At 40.7% G+C, this 24931-nt stretch overlaps 1 protein-coding gene across 2 annotated transcripts in view; it reads left to right on the top strand.

Moving 5' to 3' along the window:
* Window positions 1–24931, top strand: part of STK4 (serine/threonine kinase 4) — a 61636-nt gene that overhangs the window by 27705 nt on the left and 9000 nt on the right. For both annotated transcript variants that reach the window (XM_053394108.1, XM_053394106.1), the window contains exon 10: window positions 4398–4549. In XM_053394108.1, coding sequence (XP_053250083.1) covers window positions 4398–4549 — 152 coding nt within the window. The remainder of the gene's footprint in view (window positions 1–4397; window positions 4550–24931) is intronic.

Raw genomic sequence — 24931 nt, 5'->3', positions numbered from 1 at the left:
TTTGATAGCTTAATAACTCTAAAGTTCCAATTTGGGTTGCCTTGAATAAGTGACTTCATGTTTTGGCCATTTAAATTAACTTCTGTTAAGTGTATTAAACTGAAAGCACAGTTCAGATGTGAAGCTTATAGAAGCAAGAATGGCTTGCAGTTCTGAGTTGAGCATCAAGGGTCTTGCATGTAGCAATATAAGATTAGCAGAGACACTGTGATGCTACGTCAGACTAGCAGTTTGAAGTGCCCGATACTCATACCACGTTACAATTTTCCTCTCCCTGTTTGCTCCCACAATACAACTTGGAAGAGTTGGGTCTAAGGGAAAGTGGCTTTCTTGAAATACAGAAAAATAGAAATAAGAACTCACTGTCATGAAGAATATAAGCTGCACCTTAAATCTTGTGCAATGTACAGACACTATTCTGTCTTCCCTTGAATTAATTTCTTCTCTCCACCTTCCCACCCTGCAACCCACAAGACTCAGTTGTTAACATTAAGCTTTTTAAAAATATTGGCCCCTATAATATCAAATACATCTGCAGTATTTAGTCTTTTATTTCTGGAGTACCGTAAATTCCAGCACCGCATCAGGATTTTGTTTGTTCACTTTAATATCATTGCAGCTAATACATGGAATTGTTTCTGGGGTGTTACTTGCTGTAAACTGTTGACTTATAATAATGTAATAATCAGCCAGTGATGGTATTGTGTTTGGACAGCAAGGTATTCAGAAAAAATGTCAAATTGGGATAGATTGGGCCAATTGCTGATGGATGACTTCTGCCATCAGTCAACTCTTTGGCACATGTGAACAAACATTACTAGCTAAGATGTAACCATTAAATTACTAAGGTGCTGCTTATGAACAGTAGGACAGGTAATCAAAGTTTCTACTCTAACTACCTCATAAGATTTCACCACCCCTTTTTTATGAGAAGATCTCCAAGGGGTATAGTATAACACATGTATTTCCATTTGCTAACACGCACACACCCCTGTGGTTAAAGTTCTGATGTACCAAATAATCATCCAGTGGTATGTTAGCATTTTTGCACTCTTCTGTGTTCTGACTTCCTGCATAGCTTTTCTTGATCTGATTGTGTACAGTGAGGTCTGTTGAAGGGGAAAACTACAGTCGGCAGTAGAATTGCTTATCTTCAATAGCTCAGAAATTTCCACATTTATTTTTATACTTGAACTTTCTTTTAACCCAGAATGACCATTGGTTTTCTATTATTATATTTAAAGCTTTCTCTTGATATCTTAGACTGGAATGTTTTATGAAGTGATAATTTCTTATTGTTAAGGGGATTTGCTTTTATGTTTGCTTCTGTTATGCACAGAATATCCTCCTTTTAAAGCCTAATATATGCATTCTCTGTACCAGTAATAGGCAGGGTCAGAAGCAAACGTGGCCGAAACAATGAATGTGTATTTTAGTTTTGTACATTAGGCTACTTTCTGCATCCATTCCACACTCCTTTCTGTCTTCCATCCAGAAAAGCAATAGGCATTATTCAAGCAAAGGCCATTCAAGGACTGCAAGTAGAGAGGCATTATCAGAGTTCAGGGCTGGAGTGGGGCGGCATGGGGCCAAGCTTGTAGAACCATATTTGGTCCATGGCCTAATGCGTCCTTGCATGGTTGTTACTCTAAAATGAAGTGAGGATATACTGCATCCTGCCATAAGGCATCAAAGTAGGGGCAGGAGACAAACATGCAGTTGCCTTACGTAAGGGTCATAGAATCATAGAGTTGGAAGGAACCCTGAGGATCATCTAGTCCAACCTCCTGCAATGCAGGAATATGCAGTTGTCCCCTAGGGGGATCGAATGTGCGCCACGCTCTACCAACTGAGCTATCCACCACTGATCCATGTAACCAAGTACCATATCAACTGGCAGTGTCTCTCTTGGGTAAATGTATTTCCCATTCCAGCCACCTAAGATCCCCGAAGTCTGCTTAATGTACAGAATAGATGTCAGGATTTGAGCTCCTGCCACCTGCATACAAAACTAGTATTTAGCCCTTGAATTTTGGCTCTTCTCCATGCAGTGGCTAGTGCTGGTGGCTGTCAGTCGGTCAGGAATCCTTGCCGAAATATAATTGCAGCATCTGTTTCTTCATTTATAATGAAGATGCTTGGAAGAAGTTAACTCTACATAAGTCATGACAGATCATTGTTTTTGCCTTTTTAGGCATTTTAATATGTTCAAAGATTTACTGCAGTATGTAAAGAGCTATAACTTCAAAAAGAAGTAGGTCTCTCTCTTTTTGTCTTAACAATTTTGAGTACATTGTTTGATCTTGCAGAGTGAACTCATAATGTACGTGTAGGGGGATAATGCATACAGCAATTCATCACACTGGGGAAAAATATCCATGAGTCATTTTGGTAAATATGCTTGGAGCATATATGGACCTAGGACTCCTCTCAAGTCCTCTCCTCATTAATTGTTTTGTAGACACACTGATGGTCACTTAAGTGAATTCCATACGTATGAAGATGTCTCATGAGGAAAATGAGTGCATCAATTTGCTTCTGCACAGAACTGAGAACTTGCCAGCATGCCTCTAAAATTCCAGGGTTCAGTACAGTGTTTCCCAAACTTGGGTCTCCAGCTGTTTTTAGACTACAGTCCTCTCTGACCACTGGTCCTGCTAGTTTGGGATGATGGGAGTTGAAGTCCAAAAATAGCTGGAGACTCAAGTTTGGGAAACCCTGGTCCAGTCTCTTATATGGAGACTTGGGTAGATAAGGGTACAACAGAAAAATATGGCAGTATTGAGAAGGTGCATTTTCTGAGAATGTAAAACTTTGGCACCTTCAAACTACATTTATCATTCTATGTACATTCTATGTGCTTGTTCATTAACACATTTGTATTTGTGATTAGCATACCTGCAGTATTCCTGAGGTGAGTGCTGCAGATGTTTTGGTTATTTTCTTATAGATGAGTTAAGTGGTGCCCAGGTAGAGAGTTTCCCAGTGGTTGTGCTAAATTCCCACTTAGAGAGAGCCACCTGGCCATCACTCTTACCTTTTGGCAGATAGTAAAAAATCTGGCTGCTTTTTCCAGCAGACGTTTGTATCGGTCATGGTCTGAGATGGAGGTTTCATGTAAGCTGTCATTCCTGTGTGTTTTACAACTGAGGGTTTTTTTAATGACTACTTTTGAGAGCCATGCTGTAGGAAAGCATTTTTATACATTTTTAATATACCCCAAACTTAAAATATATTGGGTGGATGGCAGCTCTCCCTTGCCTTTCCCTCCTCCCATTCCACTGCCAGATTGCAAATAGTCTGGCATAACATACACAATCAGTGTTGCAGAAGTTTTATTTCTAGCCTACCCCTTATGAACGATGTCAGTAAAATATTAAAACATAATAAACCAGTGTGAGAGAATAGTCACTTAGATACAAAATACTGTGCTCTACAGTTCCTCATACCTGCTTAGCAGCGTAATCCTATATGTGTAAGTCCAGCTGCATTCAGAAGGGCTGGTTCCCAAAGTATGTATGCATAGGATTGCTGTTATGCTTTTTAATGGCTGAAGTTGTATGTTTGCAGAAAATCATCAGGTTTAGACTTTTCCAGGGATGGAAGTTCAGGACAGTTACTGAGTGCTTCTGAATGTGACGTGAACTACTCAGTACATGGACAGTATCATTAACATAATTATGTTATTGTTATAAGTTATATGTTTATATGCAACAAATTGTTAAGCCTATGCAAGTGGGTGGGTGGGTGTATTCTTGATGCCTTCTATTTTTGTACCACTTTAAAGTCAATGCTGTGCTTGTATTTCAATCTCCTGATGGCCCATTCCTATCAGGAAGAAAGATGAACCATATTGCATGATTGTAGTCTAGTCTCAAGAGGTACAAAGGCATGAATGACTGCCCTGCTGCCATGTGAAATAAAAGCCCAGTCTTCTCCTCAAGTGGAATTGGGGTGGAGGGCGGAAAAAGTTGAATGCTATTACCTGGGTTTTGAGGTACAGACATTTATGTAAGAACACTCTAAGGCAGGCTTTCACAACCAGGTGTCTTCCATATGTTTTTGACTGCATCTCCCATCAGCCCCAGCCATCATAGCCACAGGTTGAGGAAGACTAGGCCTCAGTTTTGGACCTCTGGCTAAAGGAAATGTAATATTCCCTAGAATCTACCTGATCTTCCTGTTTCTAGATTTCAAGAGATGTGCTGATAATTTATCTGTTACTTGCTCTACTGAGAAGCTCTGAACATTTTCTTCTCTTCTGAAGCTTTTTAAAATTAGCAACTCTATCATGTGTAGGTATTGTTGTAAGCAATGTGCTAAATAGTTATTTTAGTGGAATGCTAAACATTTTCCTTTTGGGTTAATACTATTTTGTATATTAAATATATTTGTAGGAAGGGATGAAACAATGGAGTCTGTCAGACCATCTTTCCTTGATTATTTTGAGCAAAAAGAAAAAGAGAATCGGAGAAACAACTATGGAAGGAATGTACCAGAAAGATATTCCTCCGATTGGAGAGTTCCTCAGGATGGTGATTATGAATTCGTAAGTAAAATACTTTTGGCATGTTCTAGAATCATAGTTTGCTTTTCTATTTTTATTTTTATTATAGAAAAGGAGAAATAATCCTTAATCCTAGTAAATATTTGAAACAACATAAAGGTGAAAGAAAAAAATGCATAATACTTTATTATTACAAAGAAATGCTTACTTAAAACAGACAATACTGAATTGCTTAAGATGTAGACAAGTAAGAACAAGAAATGATTTAACTTGGTATCCTGAATGTATTGTGAGCAATACATAATAATAGTTCAAATTGCCTGTGAAATGAAAATGGTGTTCTGATTTCTAATCATATTTCAATCATATGGTTTTGTTCAGTGGCGTGGGTTTAAAGCTGCATCACAGTTTAGTTAAATTCTTTTTTTTATTGTACATTTTGTCTTGGTAAGTATATGAGAGCCTAAATGCTAGTTGATTTGGGCTGTTGAGAAGTGTAATTTATCTCCTTTGTGACAATTACCCATACCTTTTTCACACCCCGCCAATCTCAAATAGCATAATGGTAAAGGGAACTCTTTTCCTTTTTTCTTATGCTGTGCTTCTGGCTAAGGAGCTTGAGAAGCTACAGTAATTTCCCTGTTACTAACGGTTGTCAGCTAGGAAATGTGTTCATGGTGATGGGGATTTCTAATGTAGAAGGCACTTGGCAAAAGAAAAACGCTGAAAAACTTTATGTACATGGCCGTCTCTTAGTTACTGCATGGCTCTGCTTGCTGATCACTACTGTTACCTAACCACTTTCAATATGAGAACCCCTCCTATACTCCTTGATTTTGTGGAGAGAGAAAGCAGAGTTGGAAGATGGGAAATAATACGTGCCCAGGCTACTCATTCCTCCTAACAGCCTGGCACCATGTGTGTATGCTGGGAGCAGTTGGTGGAGTAGGCAGGAAAATGGCAGTATTCTGTATGTCAGCCCTCCCCCAACCTGGTGCGCCCCAGATGTTTTGGACTGGGAGACCCATTATTCCTTATCTTGCTGGTTGGGGCTGATGAAAGCCAGCTTAATGAGGATACCACCATACATGGGCAAGGATCGTGCCCTGTTGGTATCTAACCAGCAGTTACGTATTTGAGATTTAGTACTGCCATTATAGGCTGTAATACTGCTGAAGGAGCAATGTAATTCCCAGCCAAAGTATGTGTGCATGCGTAGTGTGTCGTATTGGCAAAATGTTTCTTCCAGTGTTAAGACACCATCTCCAACCCCTGTCACTAACTGCTTACAGTGGTGCCTCGCTAGACGAATGCCTCGCAACACAAAAAACACGCAAGGCGAAAGGGTTTTTCGTTTTTTTGCGTCGCTTCGCAAGACGATTTTCCCTATGGGCTTGCTTCGCAAGACGAAAACGTCTTGCGAGTTTGTTCGCTTTTTTCCTAAAGCCACTTGAAGAGGCGCAGTTGCGACGGACTGTGCTTCACAAGACGAAAAACATCGCAAGACGAAAAGACTCGCGGAACGAATTAATTTCGTCTTGCGAGGCACCACTGTATCACATTTCTTATTACTTTTTTTTAAAAAAAAGTCACCTTGCCTCCATAAGCCATTTGCCACGTTGCAGAGGCATATAGGTAGCTGCCCAGTCCATTGAGCTGAGAATTGCCTTCATTGACTGGGATCTCAGACCGAGATCTTCGCCATAACTTGGTGCCTGATCTCATTAACTGGAAATGCCAAGGATTGGTCTTCAGATACTCCTCTCCATGTATTCTACCATTGAACTGTGGTTCCTTCTCATAGTTTTCACCTGGCACTGTCCCCCCCCCCCATTCCTGCACCATACACATAGCTGTCAACTTTCAGATTTGAAAATAAGGGATCAGCAGCCTCGAAAATAAAGGATCAGCAGCCTCACCAGTCCCGGGGACAGTCTACGGGATATCTAACAATCTGGGATAGCAGCGGGAAACGGCGCTGGAATAAGGGGATTTCCTACAAAAAAAGGGAAGGTTGACAGCTATGACCATACAGTGGAAACCTTTAAAGACTGAAGTCAGCTCAGCTTACTGTGAACAATTGTTGCACGCACCACATTGCTTATTTAAGATGCAGCCTTGTCGTGCAGTATGGCGTAGTATCTGAAAGGATAAAGCAAAATATTTGCATGGATCTCTGCAGGTGATGGCTGTTCCTGTGTGAGAGTTGTGCTTAGAATTTTCAATTACAGTAATCAAAAGCAGTTGCAGTAATTCAATAGCAGAGGCTTAAATACCATTGCACCAGTGCATGTAATTAGTCACGTACTGTAGCAGATTTAAATAAATTATGCTGCCCTTTTTATCCTGAAGGGTTTGCTCATATGGTGTTCCCTCCCCATCTTCGAGCTTACATATACTATAGTTTAGATTTTATTACTTGAAGCATTGTTCCTTACATTTTTAATCTTCTTAAAACATCCTTAAGCTTAATTGGGTCTCTTTTTTTTAAGTTTTGTTTATTTGTCAGTTGGGAGATGTCTGAAAAAATGCAGGAGGTTAAAATGTCACTCAGTGCATATTTACCCAAGATTGTCATGGAAATTGAGTGTTCACTGTGAAGAGTTGTATTGCAGTTCTCCGAGAGCCTGCTTGTGTAGAGAGAAACATAAATGATGCCTCTTTATGTTTACCGAGTTTGAGGCAGTTAGGCTTAATTGAATGGCTTTTTCAAAATGTAGCTAAATTTGCCCCTTAACTTCCCTTCAGGATGACAAACTCTGTCTTGGCTGGGAGAAAGAAGGTAATAAGGGCTGACTTCATTCCTAATTATTTGCAAACCTTAAACCATAATACAAGATGTGCTTGTTGTTCTTTTATTGCATCTTCATCTCCGTCGAAGTGGAGGCACCATTCCAGTATTGCTGGTCTGGGATGTGGATCTAAGGCGGCTGTTTTCTCTGCCACAGATTGAGTGACCTTTCAGTATGTCATCCTGTAACTGAATTCCCTGTCTATATAAATGAGATTGCTGAGGATAAATCTATTCTAAAGTATAATATACTTGGAGGCTGAAGTGGGGAGCCCTTCCCATCACCACAGTTTCATTAATATTTTGCATTGTCAACCGTGTTGGAAAGAGTCGAGAGAGTTTACTAGGGGCTTCCCCCAAAGTGTATTTCTTCCTTGATATGTGTATTTCAAGTATTTCCCCATTTAGGGTGTATCTGTCCTGATCAATGTTGTGCTTCTGCCTAAATTTCAATAAATCATGGTGGCAGAAGAGGGCATTATCTTTCAAGCATGGGGAGAAACCTCATACTGGCATTGCTCCTATCACTGTGGAAATGACAGCCTACCACAGTGATTCACTCTGCCATTCAAAGGAGCTCAGATTTGGTGTGTATTATGCACACTGGGTGCAATCTGGTGCAGATTTGGCTGCTGTCACTCATTTGGAGGTGTATTGACAAGGCTGTATATATACTGTGCACCTCCAGTTCATAGCATAAGTGTAGAACGTAATGTTTTGAGAGAACACACATTACTCATTTAGCCCATATGGTTGTGCACAGCAGCTGTGAAGAGACTTAAAACTGCTTAATGCAGTCTTTGAAGCTGTTTCGGGCTCAGCTTCAGTGCGTGTACCCCTCACTCTCCCCACCCACTGAGGGCTAATCACCAAACTATATGTGGCATATTTTACATAGTTGGCAATTGCACAAGTTTTAGAAAAGTAAAGAGTAGGTGGGGATGGGGCTGTTGATATTGGGCTTCCCATTCCTTCCATTTGCATTGGTAGGAAATTGTCCATTGGTACCAGTGGAAGCATTTCTACTAATTCAAATAGTAGGCATGGGGTGGTAGTGTGTGAGCTGGATTTTGGACCACAGTGGAAGTAAAGTGTTAAAAACCCCTATCACCAGGATCCAGGTCCTACAAGCACAGATGCTATTTAAACTTCTTTTTTTAAAAAATATGAGTCATGTCACATCCAGTTTGCACTAAATAATCCTATCCATTCTCCACACATCTGGAACTGGGGGGTGGAGAATGTTTCCAAGCTGGAGAGCTATGGATTTTTGAGTCCTGTAATCTGAGGTTTTCACATTCTTTCATGCTTAGCTCCATCTGTGACCTAGTGGTGTTCAGTAGGTTTTGGGGGGAAAGGGTGGCATCAATAACCTTAGGCTTGCAGCATTTTGTTTGCTCTCTAAACCTTTTGTATGCAAAACTGTGCTTTCTCTGACATTCTTTCCCACTTAAAAGTTTTCCTTTTTTCGGTTAACCTCCTGTATAACTGGAACCCTTTCATCACAAACATTTGATATTTGCTTCTGGTATGCAAGCAGTGCCATGGCAAAGGTCAAATGGTAAGGACTTTCTGCACATTCTAAGATACCTTGGCTGCTTCATAACATGCTCTGAAGAATGTTAATGGTTTTGCCAGTTGTACAGAGGAAACATCTATTATCCTTTCTGGAAATGATTTATAGTGAGCAACTGCAAGAGGCCGAGTGATTTATTGCTTATTGATCAATGAAAACATGCTCTGGTTTACAATGACTGGTATGTCTGCTGTGTTACAGGCCTTTGTGCTGGTGTCATTTGTCTTCTGAACAAGTCAGTATCGTCTCTCCCTTTCCTCAAATAGTTGTATTTTTTCTCTTCCGAACTCTAATGTTGGACGGCATGTTGGTAGCTTAGAGTTGATAACGTATTCCTTCTCTAACTCTTGTCAATCCTTGTTTGGTGATTAGCTCCATCTAAAGTTCGGGCAACATAGAAACAAGACTTTTCCACAGGCACAGGGTCTTCACGGCCAAATCACTAGCATTTATTTCATTCCACGTTTAATTTATATACTACCTTTTTATATAACTACACACAAGGTGGTTTACAAGCTGAAAAAACAAGAAAGATCAATATGATCCAAACCAAAAATGTCATAATGGTGACATAACTTTAAAAGAAACAACTTACGGTACATAAAATAAAGTAATATTCAGTAATCCATTAGAATATAATAGTACACAATAAAATTAAAAATAGGCAAATGATAACTAAACAGAAATTCACTCTTAACAACTGCAATAAATAATTTCTTAACAACTGTAATAAATAATTTCTAAACTATAATCAATAAAAATAGCAAGTCACATGGCAGAAAAATAACACAATACAACTTGAGAAGCAAAGACATGCAACTTGTAAAATTACTATTTTTAAAAATGTCCCTGAACTCCTCTCTTCCCAGCTGCTTCTGATGTTCCTAAAATCATAGTTTGGGAAAGGCTCCTAAGGCTACAGAGTGGGTGGAGGCAGGTGGAAAAAGCCATTGCCTGATGGGCAGCAGTATTCACATAGTGGCTCAGTTTATGCTTTATAAATGATGAGTTTTATATTAGCACAGAGTTTGGCCGAATTCACCATGGCGCTTCTCATGTTGTTACTCCAGAACTAAATTTCCTTCTGTTTGTAGCTTGCTCTTCATTAACCATGACAGCTTGCAATTTAAAACACACAATAGATGGGGTTCATAAAACCATTACTGTATGAAACCTTTCAATATATCAAATAGAAGTGCATTGGCCACAGTTCTAATAATACAGCAAGCAAGACCCCATTAGTGACTGGCCTCATAACATCACCCCACCCCAGAAGCCTGTTTGAAGAGGCATTCAACTCTTGCCATAAGCTAAACAGCAGCTCACACTGGAGGGTTTACTATTGAGAGATTCACATGTAAAGAATTCTGCTAGCAGATAGATGCATACACAAAAGTGAAGCATTCCTTTTAGTATACTGGGTGTTTTATAACTAAAAAACCAGCGCTTTCACTGTACAATATCTAAAGGAATTTCTGTCCCAACATTTCTCACTGGCAGATTATAGGGAGAAAAAACATAGTTTAGACACCTGCTATATTTGCATTTGGTTATCTCTATTTAGACACTATATAAAAGCTTCACTATTGTGTGCATTTTTTTAAATAACTTTGCATGGTAGCTTTGTATTTTAAACTAGAGGTGAATAGATAGATGTGTCTGGAGTATAGTTTGTGTTAGATTATCCTGTTTATCAGTGGGACAGCTTTTAAAAATGAGTACGCTATGATGCATCCATAACTGAGGAGTTTTGTCTTCCTGCATAATACTGAAATTTGAGAAACAGGAAGCTTGAGATAGGATGGATCCTTTAGCTAATATTAGTCTTCCTCGTGAAGGTAGTTCTAAATCAAAACTTAGATGAAAATGCATTGTGCTGAAATAGGATTGTATCCAGTGTAGTGCTATTTTAAAGTCACTTAGTAGTGTACTTGTTCTGTTGGTGAACAGTTTGCTGCTTCCTTTGCATGAGCAGAAGCAACAAACTAGGACTCCTGGCTTAGCATTAAATCCAAACAGGAGATCATGGTGGCTTTTCACCAATGGAATGAGCCATGATTGATAAACCAAGAACAACCTTTTGCTTCAAATGGTGGTTTGGAGCAAAAGAAATCCATCGTCTTCAATTTGAACATAATTCTAAGCCAGGATTGTGGTTTGGTGCTCATATGGATGTTACATCATTGGTTTACTGTGACATGTGAACACAGCTATTGACAGCTCTTCACTTCAGCTAGATTGTTGCAGTCCCATCTATGCGGAATCAAGGCTGTGCTAACAGGAATAAAAAGATCAAAATTCCGCACCAAGGCAGTTCTAACTGTATGCCAAGAAAAGCAGATTTCTGCTATCCCTTTAAATTATGCAATTTGTATATCTTTGCTTTGACCTTTGCATTTTTCTGCATCTGCTGATCATAACAGGGGATAAGGAATTTTTGGCACTGAAATACAACTTTCAGTTTTTGAGATTACACCAGAGCTAAAAAAATATAGGGCTTGGAAACGTGGTTTATCCAAGCTGTCAATCCTGTATGCACTTCCATTAAACTCAAGCGGCTTGTATAGGATTGGAAAGTAATGAATTAAGATTACAAACGCTGCTTTGGCATGATTAGTTCTTCATAAGGTAATATTGTCCTCCACGCCAACTCTAGTTCTTCTTTTGAGAGAAGATGTTATTTTGCTCGTTGCTGAATCCCAGCTGTAGACACACAACTGCTTCAAACTGCATCTCTGATATACACCAGGTTCCTCATATATGTATGTACCACAGAAACGCCGGGCTCCATTGCAACCCACAATGGGGGCACATCACTTTTAGATTTAGAAAATGCTTTCTGCCAGTGTTTGAAATTGGAAAAAGTCAGGTAGCTTAGGGCTTGAATTGTTTTCAGTACCTGCTGCCAAGGATGATTATTTTCCCCTTCCATCCCCTCCCTTAACTGGGCATAAAAATCCCAGTTCATAAGACAGGCTCATCAGTCAAAAGTTTTTCTCTTCATAAAAGCGACACTGATCAGATTTGTAAAAGTTCTGTGCCTTTATTGTTGCTACTGATGGTATATTTTTGTAGCGTTCAGCAGTTTTAGGATTATGAAGACTCTTTAAAACAAAGTTGCGTGCAGGATTCTAAAAGAATAAACTGAGAGACGGTTATATTAAGAACATTCTGTTCTCCCTGTGTAGACTGATAAGCTGAATTCTGTAACCCCAAGCTTACACAGCACATCCTTTAGCTCAGTGGGATCATCAGTCCAATATATTCTCCTGCAGGTTTGATGGAAATGAGAGTGAATTGGATGGAGGGGTCAAAGAATCACTTGCTGCTTGTGAGATAGAGAAACAGGCCTGGGTAGTGTGTGGGAGATATGGTAGCAAGGCCTGACAGTGGTTCAGGGCTCCGACTTGACCTTGGTGAGCCTGGCTTCCAATTAAATGCTGTTATTGAGTAACAGTGTCATTGAAGCAAGATGGAACTTTGGGATTTTGTTCTGAGGGGATACAACAGCAAACATTCCAAGCACAAAGCAATGAACCACTGAGTTTGCTTTTTGTTTTCCTTCCCAATCAATCATTGGTTTTGCTAAACAAAAATTAAATGTAAAAACTCATTTTGGGGGGATTCAGACTCACCATATTTGAATGCCGCTTTTTCTTCTAAGGAACCTCGGTAGTGTGCATTATAGTATATTGTTTGTCACAACAACTTGCGAGGCCAGTTGGAGTGAGAGACAACACTTGACCGTTCCTGCATTGGCTCTCCATTAAAAATAAGTTGATCTCATAAGAGGCCTAGAAGAGCATCACTTCATCTTGTGTTCTGGACCATGATTGTGAGTTAGACCTATTTCTGGAACCACTGTCAGGATAAAAGCTAGCTGGGCATTCCCAGAATGCAATAATATGCAATACCAGTAAGCCATAACTTTAAATGTTCGGGCGAGTAGACCTATGTACTTTCCTTAGGTACCCAGGAAGCTGCCTGATACCACTTCAGACTATTTGTCCACCTATCCCAGAATTCTCTACTCTTACATGTAGAAGCTTTTCCAAGGGCTCAGGCAGGGATCTTTCCCATCATCTTCTACCTGATTCCATGTTGACTGGAGATGTCATGGGTTAAACCTGAGACATTGTGCAGTCAAAGCATGTGCTTTGTCTCATGCAGAGCCTGTCAGCACTATGAGGAGCTGCAGCTGTCACGATGCGGGTGCAAAAGATTATGCTTGTTTGTGCTTGTAGAGCTGGTGGCATGTTGTAGGAAAATGCTCAAACTGAAATTTCATAGAAGAGAAACCATAAGTTAACAGACAAAACACTGTAATGAGGGCTGAATGTTAGAGCGAAAAGTGCCAAGACAAGGAGCAAATGAAGACATTATCATTTTGGACATACTCCGAACAAATGTGTTCAGTCTAATCTAAGGCTTCATTAATCCTTTCTTAGTTCTTATTTGTTCAAAAGGGTCTGGCTTCTCTTTTGTTGTCTGCCTTGCACACAATTGTTAATGAGTGCCAAATCTTTGAACAAATTAATGTAATCAAATTCAGTAAAGTCATCTCATGAGTCTGGTGCTTTTCTTTTCTTTTTTTTCCGTCCTGAAGAGGATTGATTCATAGGCTCTCAAAAGCTCAACATAGTTGATGAGTCAGTAAATCAGTATTACATGGTTTCTCATCAGTTGTGAGTCCTGTAGAACAGGGATGGACAAGCCATTGCCCTCCAGTTCTTCGCTCAGCTACAAATCCCATTGTCCCTGACGCCATTGGCCATGTTAACAGGATAATGGGAGTTGTAGTTCAAAAACACCTGGGGGGGCAATAGGTTCCCCATCTCTGCTTTAGAAGAAATACAACGTTTTCAGCATTATGTCAGTTAATTGGTTTGTGAATAGCACTCGTCTTCTCTGTTAAAAATGTATATTTCAACATCACTTGATGATGATGATTATTACTCGCCTTTCACCCCGAGGTCGGTCACAACAATCTAAAATAAAACATTTAAAAAAACAGTTTAAAACAAATTGGAATCACAAGAGTAGGTCTGGTCCTAAAAATGCGTATCTCAAATGTCAGAGGGTAAAGAGCTGCATCTTCAGCTTACAATAAAAATTGTGTAATGAAAGTGCTACAGAAACCTCTCTGGCTGGTCCTGAGTTTCTGAAGGCACTGGAACTACTAAGAGGACCCTGCTGTATTTTGGACCAGCCCTATAAATTTTTATTTGTATTTTTGCATTATTTTACATGCTGGTCTCCTTTCTCTGAGGAGCTTACCACCACATAATATACTATTAATGCAAATATGCTGCATGGACTGCTTTTGATGCTTTTTCTTTTGAAATAAAGAAGCAGAGTGCTATGCTCAAATGCTGTGCTTTGAAAGAAAAATATGCCTAAAACTCTTGCTTTGTGCGTTTTATACATGTGTGACCTTCAAGCATAGAAAGTTGATTTATTGCTCTGTCGGGCTGTTAAGTGTCCTGCTTGCTAAAATAGGGGAAAGAGTAATAATTTTTAAGGAGAAAATATATTGTCATAAAACTGCAGAGGTCTGCCATGGTGTAAGCACTTTTAAGCATCATCTCCAGCAAATAAATATCTGCCTCTGCAGAAAGGTGTGTGTGTGTGTGTGTGTGTGTGTGTGTGTGTGTGTGTTTCTGTCTCTTTGTGTTGGTTCAGAGAAATTGACCTTCACTTGTCTTGTAATTCAGTTATAGGGAAGTGGGTGGGGGGAAGATGCCTTGTCCTTTGTGTATTATTGGATTAAGACATCAGAGCCTTTTGATGTCCTTTAAAGATTTAGGAGATGAAATGTTTGTAACTGACGGCTGTATGGAGGAAGACAGTTGAGACACCTTGACATTTCCTTCCTTTCAATCAAGTCTGCATAGAATTTAAGTTGTCAGAGGTGCATAGCACATTAGCCCTTTATTTGACTGGTTTGGATGTATATCCCTGCTTCATAAACCATGAGTTATGAAGCCAGGAGTGAGCATTGTGGCTGCATGCTTTTCCCTTCCCATGCATGCCAGCTTTGTTGCGATGATCCTGATTTGTTTTTAAGCCAGAGTTCCCAGTTACATCCAAAAATGGGTCAGTGGTGTAATGACTAACCAGGATAAACTTAATATGATTTGCATTAAAATGTGGATAGGGTACCATGTTGGCTACCCCTGAATTAAGTGGCTTGGTTCAGACACACAATCCCTTCATTTCACTGGTAGGCAATATGGTACCCTTCCAATCAGGGTTTCCCAAACTAGGGTCTCCAACTGCTGTTGGGACTACAAATCCCATCATCCCTAGCTACCAGGACCAGTGGTCGGGTCAGGGATAATGGGAGTTGTAGTCCAAAAACAGCCTGCTCCAGATCTTGTTGGAGCCCAGCTCCCATCAGCCCTAGCCACTGTGGTCAGCTGTCAGGAATGAGGGGAGCTGGAGTCCAGAAATGTTTGAAGAGCACCATGTTAATTTTATTTAATGTTGTTTGTACAATTCAGTGTACAAACAACACCATTTTACAATTCTCCTAACAAATTGGCCATTATCTCGATCAGAATATGCTAAAAACAGAGCTGAATAAAAATCAGCATGGACTGAGGGAAGTCGCAGACTAAAATGTCTGGAGAGCACCAGGTTGCCAAAGGCTGCCTATAGTTGTCAGGTAAAAACATAGTTGTTAAAATGCCCGTATGACTGAGGTGAGTATTAAGGCCATGCTTGGACCAAAGGCTTATTAAGCCAGGATTTGCGCAAGTTGGCTATATTCACCGGCAGTGCTGTGAGTTGATGTTTGGAATGCAGGGAAAGTGTTTTAAACTCTCTTTCTCTCAGTGTAGTTTTATCTGCCAATTACTGCTGATGGGTTTACTAATTATTAATTAAATTTGTTTTAATAGTATTTGTTTTTAATGGCAAGGTGCAGAATCCCCCTTTCCTTGGTGCAGAATTTGATTGCCTGAATTGCAGGCTTTACATTTTTCATGCAGAATAAAGTCCTGGACAACTGTGTTCTGATCTGAAGCTATTTCAAAATGTACTGCAATTTTTAATCATTCACTCTCGGTTGAATTTAACTCACATTTTACGTGTAAATGTCTATTCATTGCTGCCAACTCTTGTATGGGAATGCATTGAAGAACTCCTAAGGGATTTAAGCGCTATTGAAGTAGAATTCTTCAGAAGTAGTCAGGGATGCTGCTGTCGCTGATGGAGAACAGCAAGCCTTTCTCCCATTATATAGCTCCTACCTACGCTCTCAGTGTGGGTGTCCTATTTGCATAATCATCTAGACAGTGTTCTCTAAACCACACGGATAAATATACAAATCTCTTTAATCCAGGTACCACAATTCCTGTGGTGTTACCCTCTTTCAGGAGTCTGTCACAAGCCTAATAATGCCCACCGTGTTTCTCTGCAAAAAGCAAAGAGGATGAAAGCATAAAACTATGATGAGGCATCAAAATATTTTTCATTTCCATTGTATTTAATTTTGCTCTCCTATTTTTCTAAGCAACATGTCTCCTTCTGAAAATGCAGTGGGTGCCAAGCAAATCCCAGCTCTGCTAACAGGTTGAATGCAAACACTCCCCACTTCCATTTAACCTCATTTCCGTGGCTCATTGCTGCTGCTTGATCAGCCTGTGAAGAGTTAACTTCCTTGGCCCAGAGGTTGAGGGATAGTGCTGGTAGCTTAAGTGCGGATGTGGGAAATGGCTGTTCTTGCCAGAGGTGTGTAGTTGAGGGCATTTCCATTCAGGCTTACATTCAAGGTGAAAATGCATGTTAGTAGCAGCAGCCTGTGTGAATTTATTATGCACACACAGGACTAGGAATGGAGGAAGGATTTGCTCATTCCCGTCTTTTTTTCAGCTGATTGACCTAATTTGATGGTCCTGAAAATGCTTGCAGATTGGTACACAGTTCTCAATTGGATTGTGCTCTTTTCTAGGTTTTGCGATTTAGTTTTAGTGTGCAAAAAGTATGTACAAAAATATAAATGCACATTGAAAAATATGTATTGGGGGATGCATATAATCTATACAATTTACATAAGAAATTCTCATGTGTTCTTAAAAAAAAATCCCCATAGAACAGGAGGAACAAACCTATAACTGAGTGCCAATGAAAACGATACAGGATGGTATTAGACTGTTTGGACATCCTTACTTAAAACATTGGTGGCCGATCCTTTTGGCAAATAGTGCAAAGTACAGTACGTGGGCAGTTCTTCCCCAGCTCCCCAAATGATCTTGGTAGATTTTCTTCTAACTTACTAATCTGTGGCACAGGCAGCACTGGAGGAGGCAGGGGTGTAGATCTGGCTTTATCCCATAGCCCAAGCCTCTGGCCCTTCCTGCTCCTGTTCAGATGTGTCATAGGTTGGCCACCTGAGAACCCAACATAGCTCAAAAAGCCCTTAGATAAGAGTGTAGCTTCATAGTGATGGAGCAGGACCTACTTAACGTGTTAATGGCCTACATTTTCTACTCTTATCATGGGTAGCCAAATCTTCTCCAGCTTTTCAGGGGAGCCGGAAAAGAAATCATCTGAGAAACTTCAGCTCAGAATGCTGATTGGAGCCCATACTGTTAGTAAAAAGAGACACAAGGGTGGCGCTGTGATCTAAACCACTGAGCCCCTTGGGCTTGCCGATCAGAAGGTCAGTGGTTCGAATCCCTACGACGGAGTGAACTCCAGTTGCTCTGTCCCAGTTCCTGCCAACCTAGCAGTCCGAAAGTACACCAGTGCAAGTAGATGAATAGGTAGCGGGAAGGTAAACGGCGTTTCCATGCGTTCTGGCTTACGTCATGATGTTCCATTGCGCCAGAAGTGGTTTAGTAATGCTGGCCACATGATCCAGAAAGCTGTCTGTGGACAAACACTGGGTCCCTCAACCTGAAGAGATGAGCACCGCACTCCATAGTTGCCTTTGACTGAACTTAACTGCTCAGGGGTCCTTTACTTTTACCTTTATACTGTTAGTTCATACTGAATGAATGAAGCAGTGGGCTTAAGAGTAGGACTGGAAGGAATAGCAGCCAAGCTCATTGATTCCTTTAATAGTACTTAAAACTAGATCCACAGTTGTGTTGAAAATGATCCAGTCTATTCATTGGTGAAGAAATTTGGGATGACGGAAAGGATTCTTCAGATTTTCTCTAGGGAGCCTGAAACTACCCCAACAATTGGAGCGAGTGCATTGGGGGGGACACTCTATTTTTTGCCAGATAAACTATTGTCAGCTTAAAGTAAGCTTTTAAAAATATTTATGGACCACTTTGTCTGATGGATGTGCAATGGGTTACATCACTTTCATTGACTTATCCATAGGAATCATAAGCTCAATTCTGTTAAAATAGATTGTTTGTTGTTTAGTCGTTTAGTCGTGTCCGACTCTTCGTCACCCCATGGACCAGAACACGCCAGGCACTCCTGTCTTTCACTGCCTCCCGCAGTTTGGTCAAACTCATGCTGGCAGCTTCGAGAACACTGTCCAGCCATCTCGTCCTCTGTCGTCCCCTTCTCCATCTGCCCTCCATCTTTCCCAACATCAGGGTCTTTTCCAGGGAGTCTTCTCTTCTCATGAGGTGGCCAAAGTATTGGAGTCTCAGCTTCAGGATCTTCCTCAGCTTCAGGAACCCTCCAGTGAGGTTAAAATAGGTGGGGAGGGTTAAATAACAGGCACGAGGCAATTCTGCCTCCCCATCCTTGCATAAATTAGACTTGCATATAGTTGTTTGTTTTGCATTCTGAATTGCTTGGCACATGGCAGTGTAACTTGCTAGACATAACCTGGAATTCCACTAGGAATCACACAGATTCAAATGAATTACTGCAGCTGCAAGGGCTAGAAACATGCAATATGGGGGGGTCTGAGGCTGTTGAATTGTTTCAATTCACATGCTGAATTATGTCACATTTATACAGAATTGCTGGATATGCTTGGCATGGTTGATTATGTTTATAGCTTTTAAGTTAGTTTTCTAATTGAGGAATCTTTATTGGCTTCCAAAGCGCACCTTTGAAATGGCCAGCATAAAAAGATAAAGGTTGATTGCTCCTCCGCATGAAACATTTAAAGTGCTTATAAGTACCTAATGAATACTGTCAACCATGGTTGCCAGAAAACCTGTATCACTTTAGTTAGTTGCTCCAAACATACACTAGTGCTTATTTACAACGCTTCTCAGGAAGTATTGAGAAAAACTCTAAAATTAAAACAAAGTAAAGAGACCAAAACAAGCATTTGTATTGTTAAAAGCTACTTCATGGTAACTACATAATAGCTGGCATTATAGTTATTTTATATACTGTTTATAAAATGTTGGTTTTGCTTACTAGAGTTGCCATATTTGAAACAGTGAAAATCCGGGACATTTTGCCAATTTCTGCCCTGACACTGCTACCGGCAGTATACTAGATATGTCTGGGAAATGCCAGGCATGTGCCAACCCTATTTGAACCCATCTGAGACTTGCAACTGAAGCTAGGGTTCAGGAGTGTGTTGTGGGACTATGCAAGTCCTTTCCTTATGTGTGAATTCTTTCTATCCCGTTCTACTCAGTTCTGTTGGCTGATTGTTTTTACATAAACCACCAGCAATCTGGATTAAAAACTGGGTTCTAAAAGAGAGTTTAGACACATTGCTGATTTCAGTTTAATGCTGGGGCCCCATCTAGTTGGCATCTGTCTGTCTGGGAGACAGTGGAGGAGTGCGCCCTTGAGGGTGAGGTCAGACTATTGGCAGGTTGCAGCACCTACTGTGGCTGTAGAGACTGATGCGGGAGAGACATGCTTTGTTGTTGCTGGGGCAGATGAAGGCATCCAGTTGCTCTGCTACAGATGCACCGGGGCGTTTCTTCTCCCTGTGCTCCTTCCTAATGGTCATTTCTCTTCTGGTCACTGCTGTGGGTACATGATTTGGCTGTCTGTCTCCAGGCACTGTGGTTATCTGCAAGAGATTCCCACCGGGTGGGGTTGATGTTGCCAACCTTCATGTCCCATTTGCAGACATCTTCATAACACAGAGTCGGTCTGCCAATTGGCCAGAAGCCAGCTCCCCTTTAAGGTTGGCATCACATCACTTCAAACAGTCATGGCTTCCCCTAAAGAATCCTGGGGACTGTGGCTTGTTAACGGGTGCTGAGTTGTTAGGAGACCCCCTATAGACCTCTATTCCCCTCACAGAGCTACAATTCCCAGAATTCCCTGGGAAGAGGGATTGATTGTTCAACCCCTCTGGGTATTGTAACTGTGAGGGGACTAGGGGTCTCCAAACAACTCTCAGCTTTTCTGAGCACAGCCTTAATATCTGTGCTAAATAACCTTTCTCTGTTGGAGAGAGGGAGAGAAATTGATCAGTAAGAGAAAATTCATTTGCAATAGCAAATTGCATACTCATGCTGTGTGTATCTGTCCCCCTCCCCTGACACCCAGCAAGAAATATGCTCTGTGCAAGGAGGGCTCTCCCTTGTTGCCCACCAGGAAAAGCCCTTTGTAGGGAGTAGTCAGAGTCTCCCCTCTGCCCCAGTATATACGTCACATTCTTGAGATCCCTCCCTTTATTTAAGTAGCAGGAAGACATCAGAACAGTTGAGTTGCCTCTAGGGTACTATGTGTACATTCCTGGTTTGGTAGATTTTTTTGTTTTCTGTGAGAACTGCCACCCACTCTCAACCATATTAGGTAATGCATATTATGAGTTCAGTTGAACAGATCCTAAACCTGTTCCCATCCTGTTTTGCTAATGTGTAAAAGTCCCCTGGGTCTTCTTAAGTGTGTCTCTTATTCCTTGTTAAGGGAGCTGTGGTTTAGAGCAAAATGGTTCCCCTCCACCACTTTTGAACATCCTGAACCAAAATCCAACATGCAAGCTGTTAAGAATTGTGTTGCATGCTGTAGCCCACAGTGAACCTAAATAATTAAGTTACATTAAAAGCAGAAGCTTGTTCTAAGGTTTTTATTTTTTGCTTCCTCTGAAAGATTAATAAAATCCTGTGTTGTAAATTTACAGGAATTTCCTCACAGCCATTGGCATAGCTTTATGCTTCTCTCCCCACAACCCATGAAAAATTATACACAAAAGTATATATCAAACTTCTGAGACCTGGTGTTTGCTGTTCCAGTATCTTTTAATAGCTTTGCTTATCTTGAAAAAGTGTTGACTTCTTTGTCTGCCTCTGAAAGTTAGAAAGTGAGAACATTTCTATGTTGCCCCTCGGGGGGGAGGGGCTCAAGGCAGTGTAAACAATAAGATTATATAAATGATAAATATATAAAATAACAATTAAACGATAAAGTTCAACAAAACGGATAAAGCACATGACATATATCACTTGTTGTGCAAATGATCCCAGGTGAGCATTCCATAGATGGGAGCCAAAATTGAGAACGGGATGAAGTACCTGTGACTCTTACCTGGTCATGCACGAAAGATGGCAGAGGACCATCATTATAGCAGGCAAAGCTGCTTCTCAGTCATCTTTCATTCTGTTACCAAACTTGGCTTAACACCAGATGAACTTTTGTTCCATGGAAAGTTATTTGAAAACCATTGTTCTAGAATGGTTGCTAAGCCCTACAGAATAAGTGTCAACATGGTGGTATAGGCCTATAGAAACAACTTGGATGCTAAGAAAATCAATCTCTCTCTCTCTCTCTCTCTCTCTCTCTCTCTCTCACACACACACACACACACACACACATATATATATATATATTGATGGTGACTATGGGAAGAGGGACTGGGATGAGAATGGGATAGCTCAGCTGGTAGAATAGGAGACTTAATCTCAGGGTAATGGGTTCAAGCGAAAGATTCCTGCGTTGTAGGAGGTTAGGCTAGATAATCCTTGTGGCCCCTTCCAGCTCTACAGTGGTATGATTCCAAAATCCGATTGCTATGAAACGTCAAGGGCTAAAACAAGACTGGGGTTGCTGTGAAAGGGGACAAGAGGAAGGAGTTGAACTGTAGTGAGGAGCCTGGGAGACGCATGCCTGTTCTCGGCCAGCATAGCTAGTGGAAAGTGGAAGTTCATGCATCTTTTATTTGAAAGAGAACTTAAATGTATTGATTACAGAGCTCTCTCTTAGCTAAGGTTATTGAAGCAGAGGTGTTCGTAATCTTGTAACCAGAATACCTTCCACCCCAGGGGGATGCCCAAGCACTTAGCATACTATTTATACTGCCAGAAACTGAAATACAACCACTTCCAGGGTCAATACTGCCAAAAACTGAAATATAACCACTTCCAGGGTCAAATCTGGCGTCTTATTGCTACTTGCTCTGTATTGATTGTTGTGGAGAGGAGGCTTGGACATAATCGGGTGTTGATTTTTATATAATGCTGCATACTTTCAAAACTGCTTGCTGAAGGTGTGGACCCTGAAGGCCAGTCCCTGTTGTGGAGTCCCAGGTCACTGCCTTATCCAAACAAGTAGTGTGCATTCTGATGTGGGCAAGCTTCCTTCTCACTGTAACTTAACTGTGTGCACCTTGCCTGATGCATCAGTCACCATGCACAGTGCCAGATCTCTGGTGAAGTCATGGCTCGCCTACTTCCCATCACCTCTTGTTCAGAGGGAGCAGTAAAAGTGAGAGTACATGTATTCTGCATTTACCCTTCAAATTCAAAGCATCAGAGAAGACTGGTGCCTGGAGAACTCTGCTGTACGTTCTTCGGTAGAAGCAATGGGACAGACACACAGATCTGGAGAAAGAAGTGTTATCCTTGTCCAAAATTGCTTTGCTGTGAGCTTGCTTTGAGTCGGAAATGTTAAGCTGGGGGCATTCTTAAGGCTTCAAAGGGAAAATGAGAACAAGACATCTCTCTGATTCTGCTTGACAAAATTGGTGATACTTTAAACACTCCTTTTTTCTTTAATGTTTTTGTGATTCTCATACTTGGACTTTTATTTTATGCCTGATTCCTTCCTTCTATATTTCCTTTGGCTGCCACTTATACTTCATTTTGTCTTAACAGCGCCACCTGCTCCAACCTCATAGCCCATCCCCTAGGGAACCTCACAAAGTACCGTTGTAAACAATGCTGCTTTAGATGCTTATGCCTGGATTCTCAACAGAGCCATTTTGATTTAAGCTTCTTTTATTTCTGGGTGACACAGCTTCAATAAATGAGTTGTCTGAGCATTCTCAAAGTGGTGCTGGTTTTCCTCAGTATACCACTCTAAAAAAGGCAGACAAAAAAGAACTGGTTAGTTCCGCAACTCCTAGTTGTGGTACATAATGTGTAAACTGTATTATCAGATACGTCAAGAGGCTATGCTGCTAGCATTTGATGAAAGAAGAGAGTTAGGTAATTCAAAAGATTCCTTCCTGATCCATATCTCTGCTGCTTCCGTGACGCAAGCAAATAATCAGTTTTCCCACTGATACACAAATCAAAGCTGACTTGAGGTTCCCTACAGAATTTAGATGGGTACATAAGCATTAAAAAGCTCTTGCCAATGATTGCAGCAAATTAAGCATAAAAAAAGAAATACAGTGTTTTATAATAAGTACAACATATTTCCTGTTAACAGTTGCATTTCCCTACCATTGCCAACTTTGATGTCAGGTAAAGTGGATTGGCTACTGCTTTTTCCTCCTACCTGCACAGATTTTGTAATCTGTCTATATCATTCTGTTAGGTGGAATGTAAATTGAGTGGTTAATATGCATAACAGCACATTGTGCACCTTCACCAGACCTCATGGAGAATGTGCTCATAATCCAACTGTTAAGAGGGAATTGTGTGTGTTTCCCAGCCAATATGCATAATCCCCAGTAGGCTTTTGGGAATGTGCATATTATGACTGCAGTTTGTGCAGATTCTGTCCCACTGCTTAATCTTATGTGGCCCAGTGATCAACTGAGTGAGGCTCCATAAAAATAACTTTTGTCTGCAGTCCAACCTCCATTTCTCCACTCTAAGCTGTTCCCCTGTCAACTGAGCAGTTAAAGGGAAGCAGGGAGAGTTATGTATGCTGCCTTGAACTCCCTGCAGGAAAGGTGGGATATGTGTATTCATTTTTTGCAGCAAGCCTTTAAAAAACGTATTCCACAAGTAAGAGCCCTGTGGAATTGGCAACCTTGCAAGTCACTTTGGTGATTTTCTGCTCTCATATATTTGACTATAGAAAGTAAAACATTTATTTGTGTTTATGCACTCTTACTCTGTCACACGTACATCTGTTTTGTTGCCCTTGAATCATGTAACCTACATGTAAAATATGAATAATGTCGTGAATCTGAAAATCTCATTTCTTACTCAACAGACATCATGCACAAAGGTTTTGAATTAGATGAGAAGACTTCTATTAAATTTTGAAGAGAATCAAAGTACCCTCTTTCTGTTTGAGATAAAGCACTTCAGTATTAATCATTCTGGACTGGATGACGGACAATTAGTCATCCCAGATTCCAAATGATGCGAAGTGTACCATTCACTTAATAGAAGTCTGGGACTGTATGATTAAAAATAGTTCTGCATTTTCTGAGCATATGACACTGTTTTGCACTGTTCCACGCTACTGGTCCGCCTTTGCCCAAAGTTGGCAACTGACTTGCAGTGGCTCCGAAGACTTTCAGTCTGAGATGAGTCTTTTTCTGCTTTCCCACATCATGTAGTCCTGCAAGGCACTATGTGCTGCCTGCTTCATGGAAAAGGAGGATTCACTGCTATAATTTGCTCCATTTTAAAAGGGCATGTGTGCTGTGAAGTGATGGAAGTATTACTGGTGAAAAGTAGGGAATGAATGAGTCCCTTCATCTTGAAAAAGGGGCACAGCAGCATTTCCACACTGCAACAAACAGAAAAATGCCCATCCAGCAAAAAGCAAAACAAATGCACTGTGCTGAATAATGGGGATCGTTGTGGAGTTTCATCTCTGTGCAATCACTTCCCACATGGCAATATAATTAAGAGTAATGGTGGAAGACAAAACTGCCACAAACATTATCTTCAGAAGAGCACAGAGCAAGTGCTTCACTTTTAAATGGCACCACCAGGCAAAGTGTGGTTTTTTACACAGTCAAGAGTCATAGAGGGTT

This window comes from Podarcis raffonei, chromosome 6 (assembly GCF_027172205.1).
Source record: "Podarcis raffonei isolate rPodRaf1 chromosome 6, rPodRaf1.pri, whole genome shotgun sequence".
NCBI lineage: Eukaryota > Metazoa > Chordata > Lepidosauria > Squamata > Lacertidae > Podarcis > Podarcis raffonei.
Note: the sequence above shows the minus strand (reverse complement) of the source record. Positions and strands in the feature narration are given on the sequence as shown.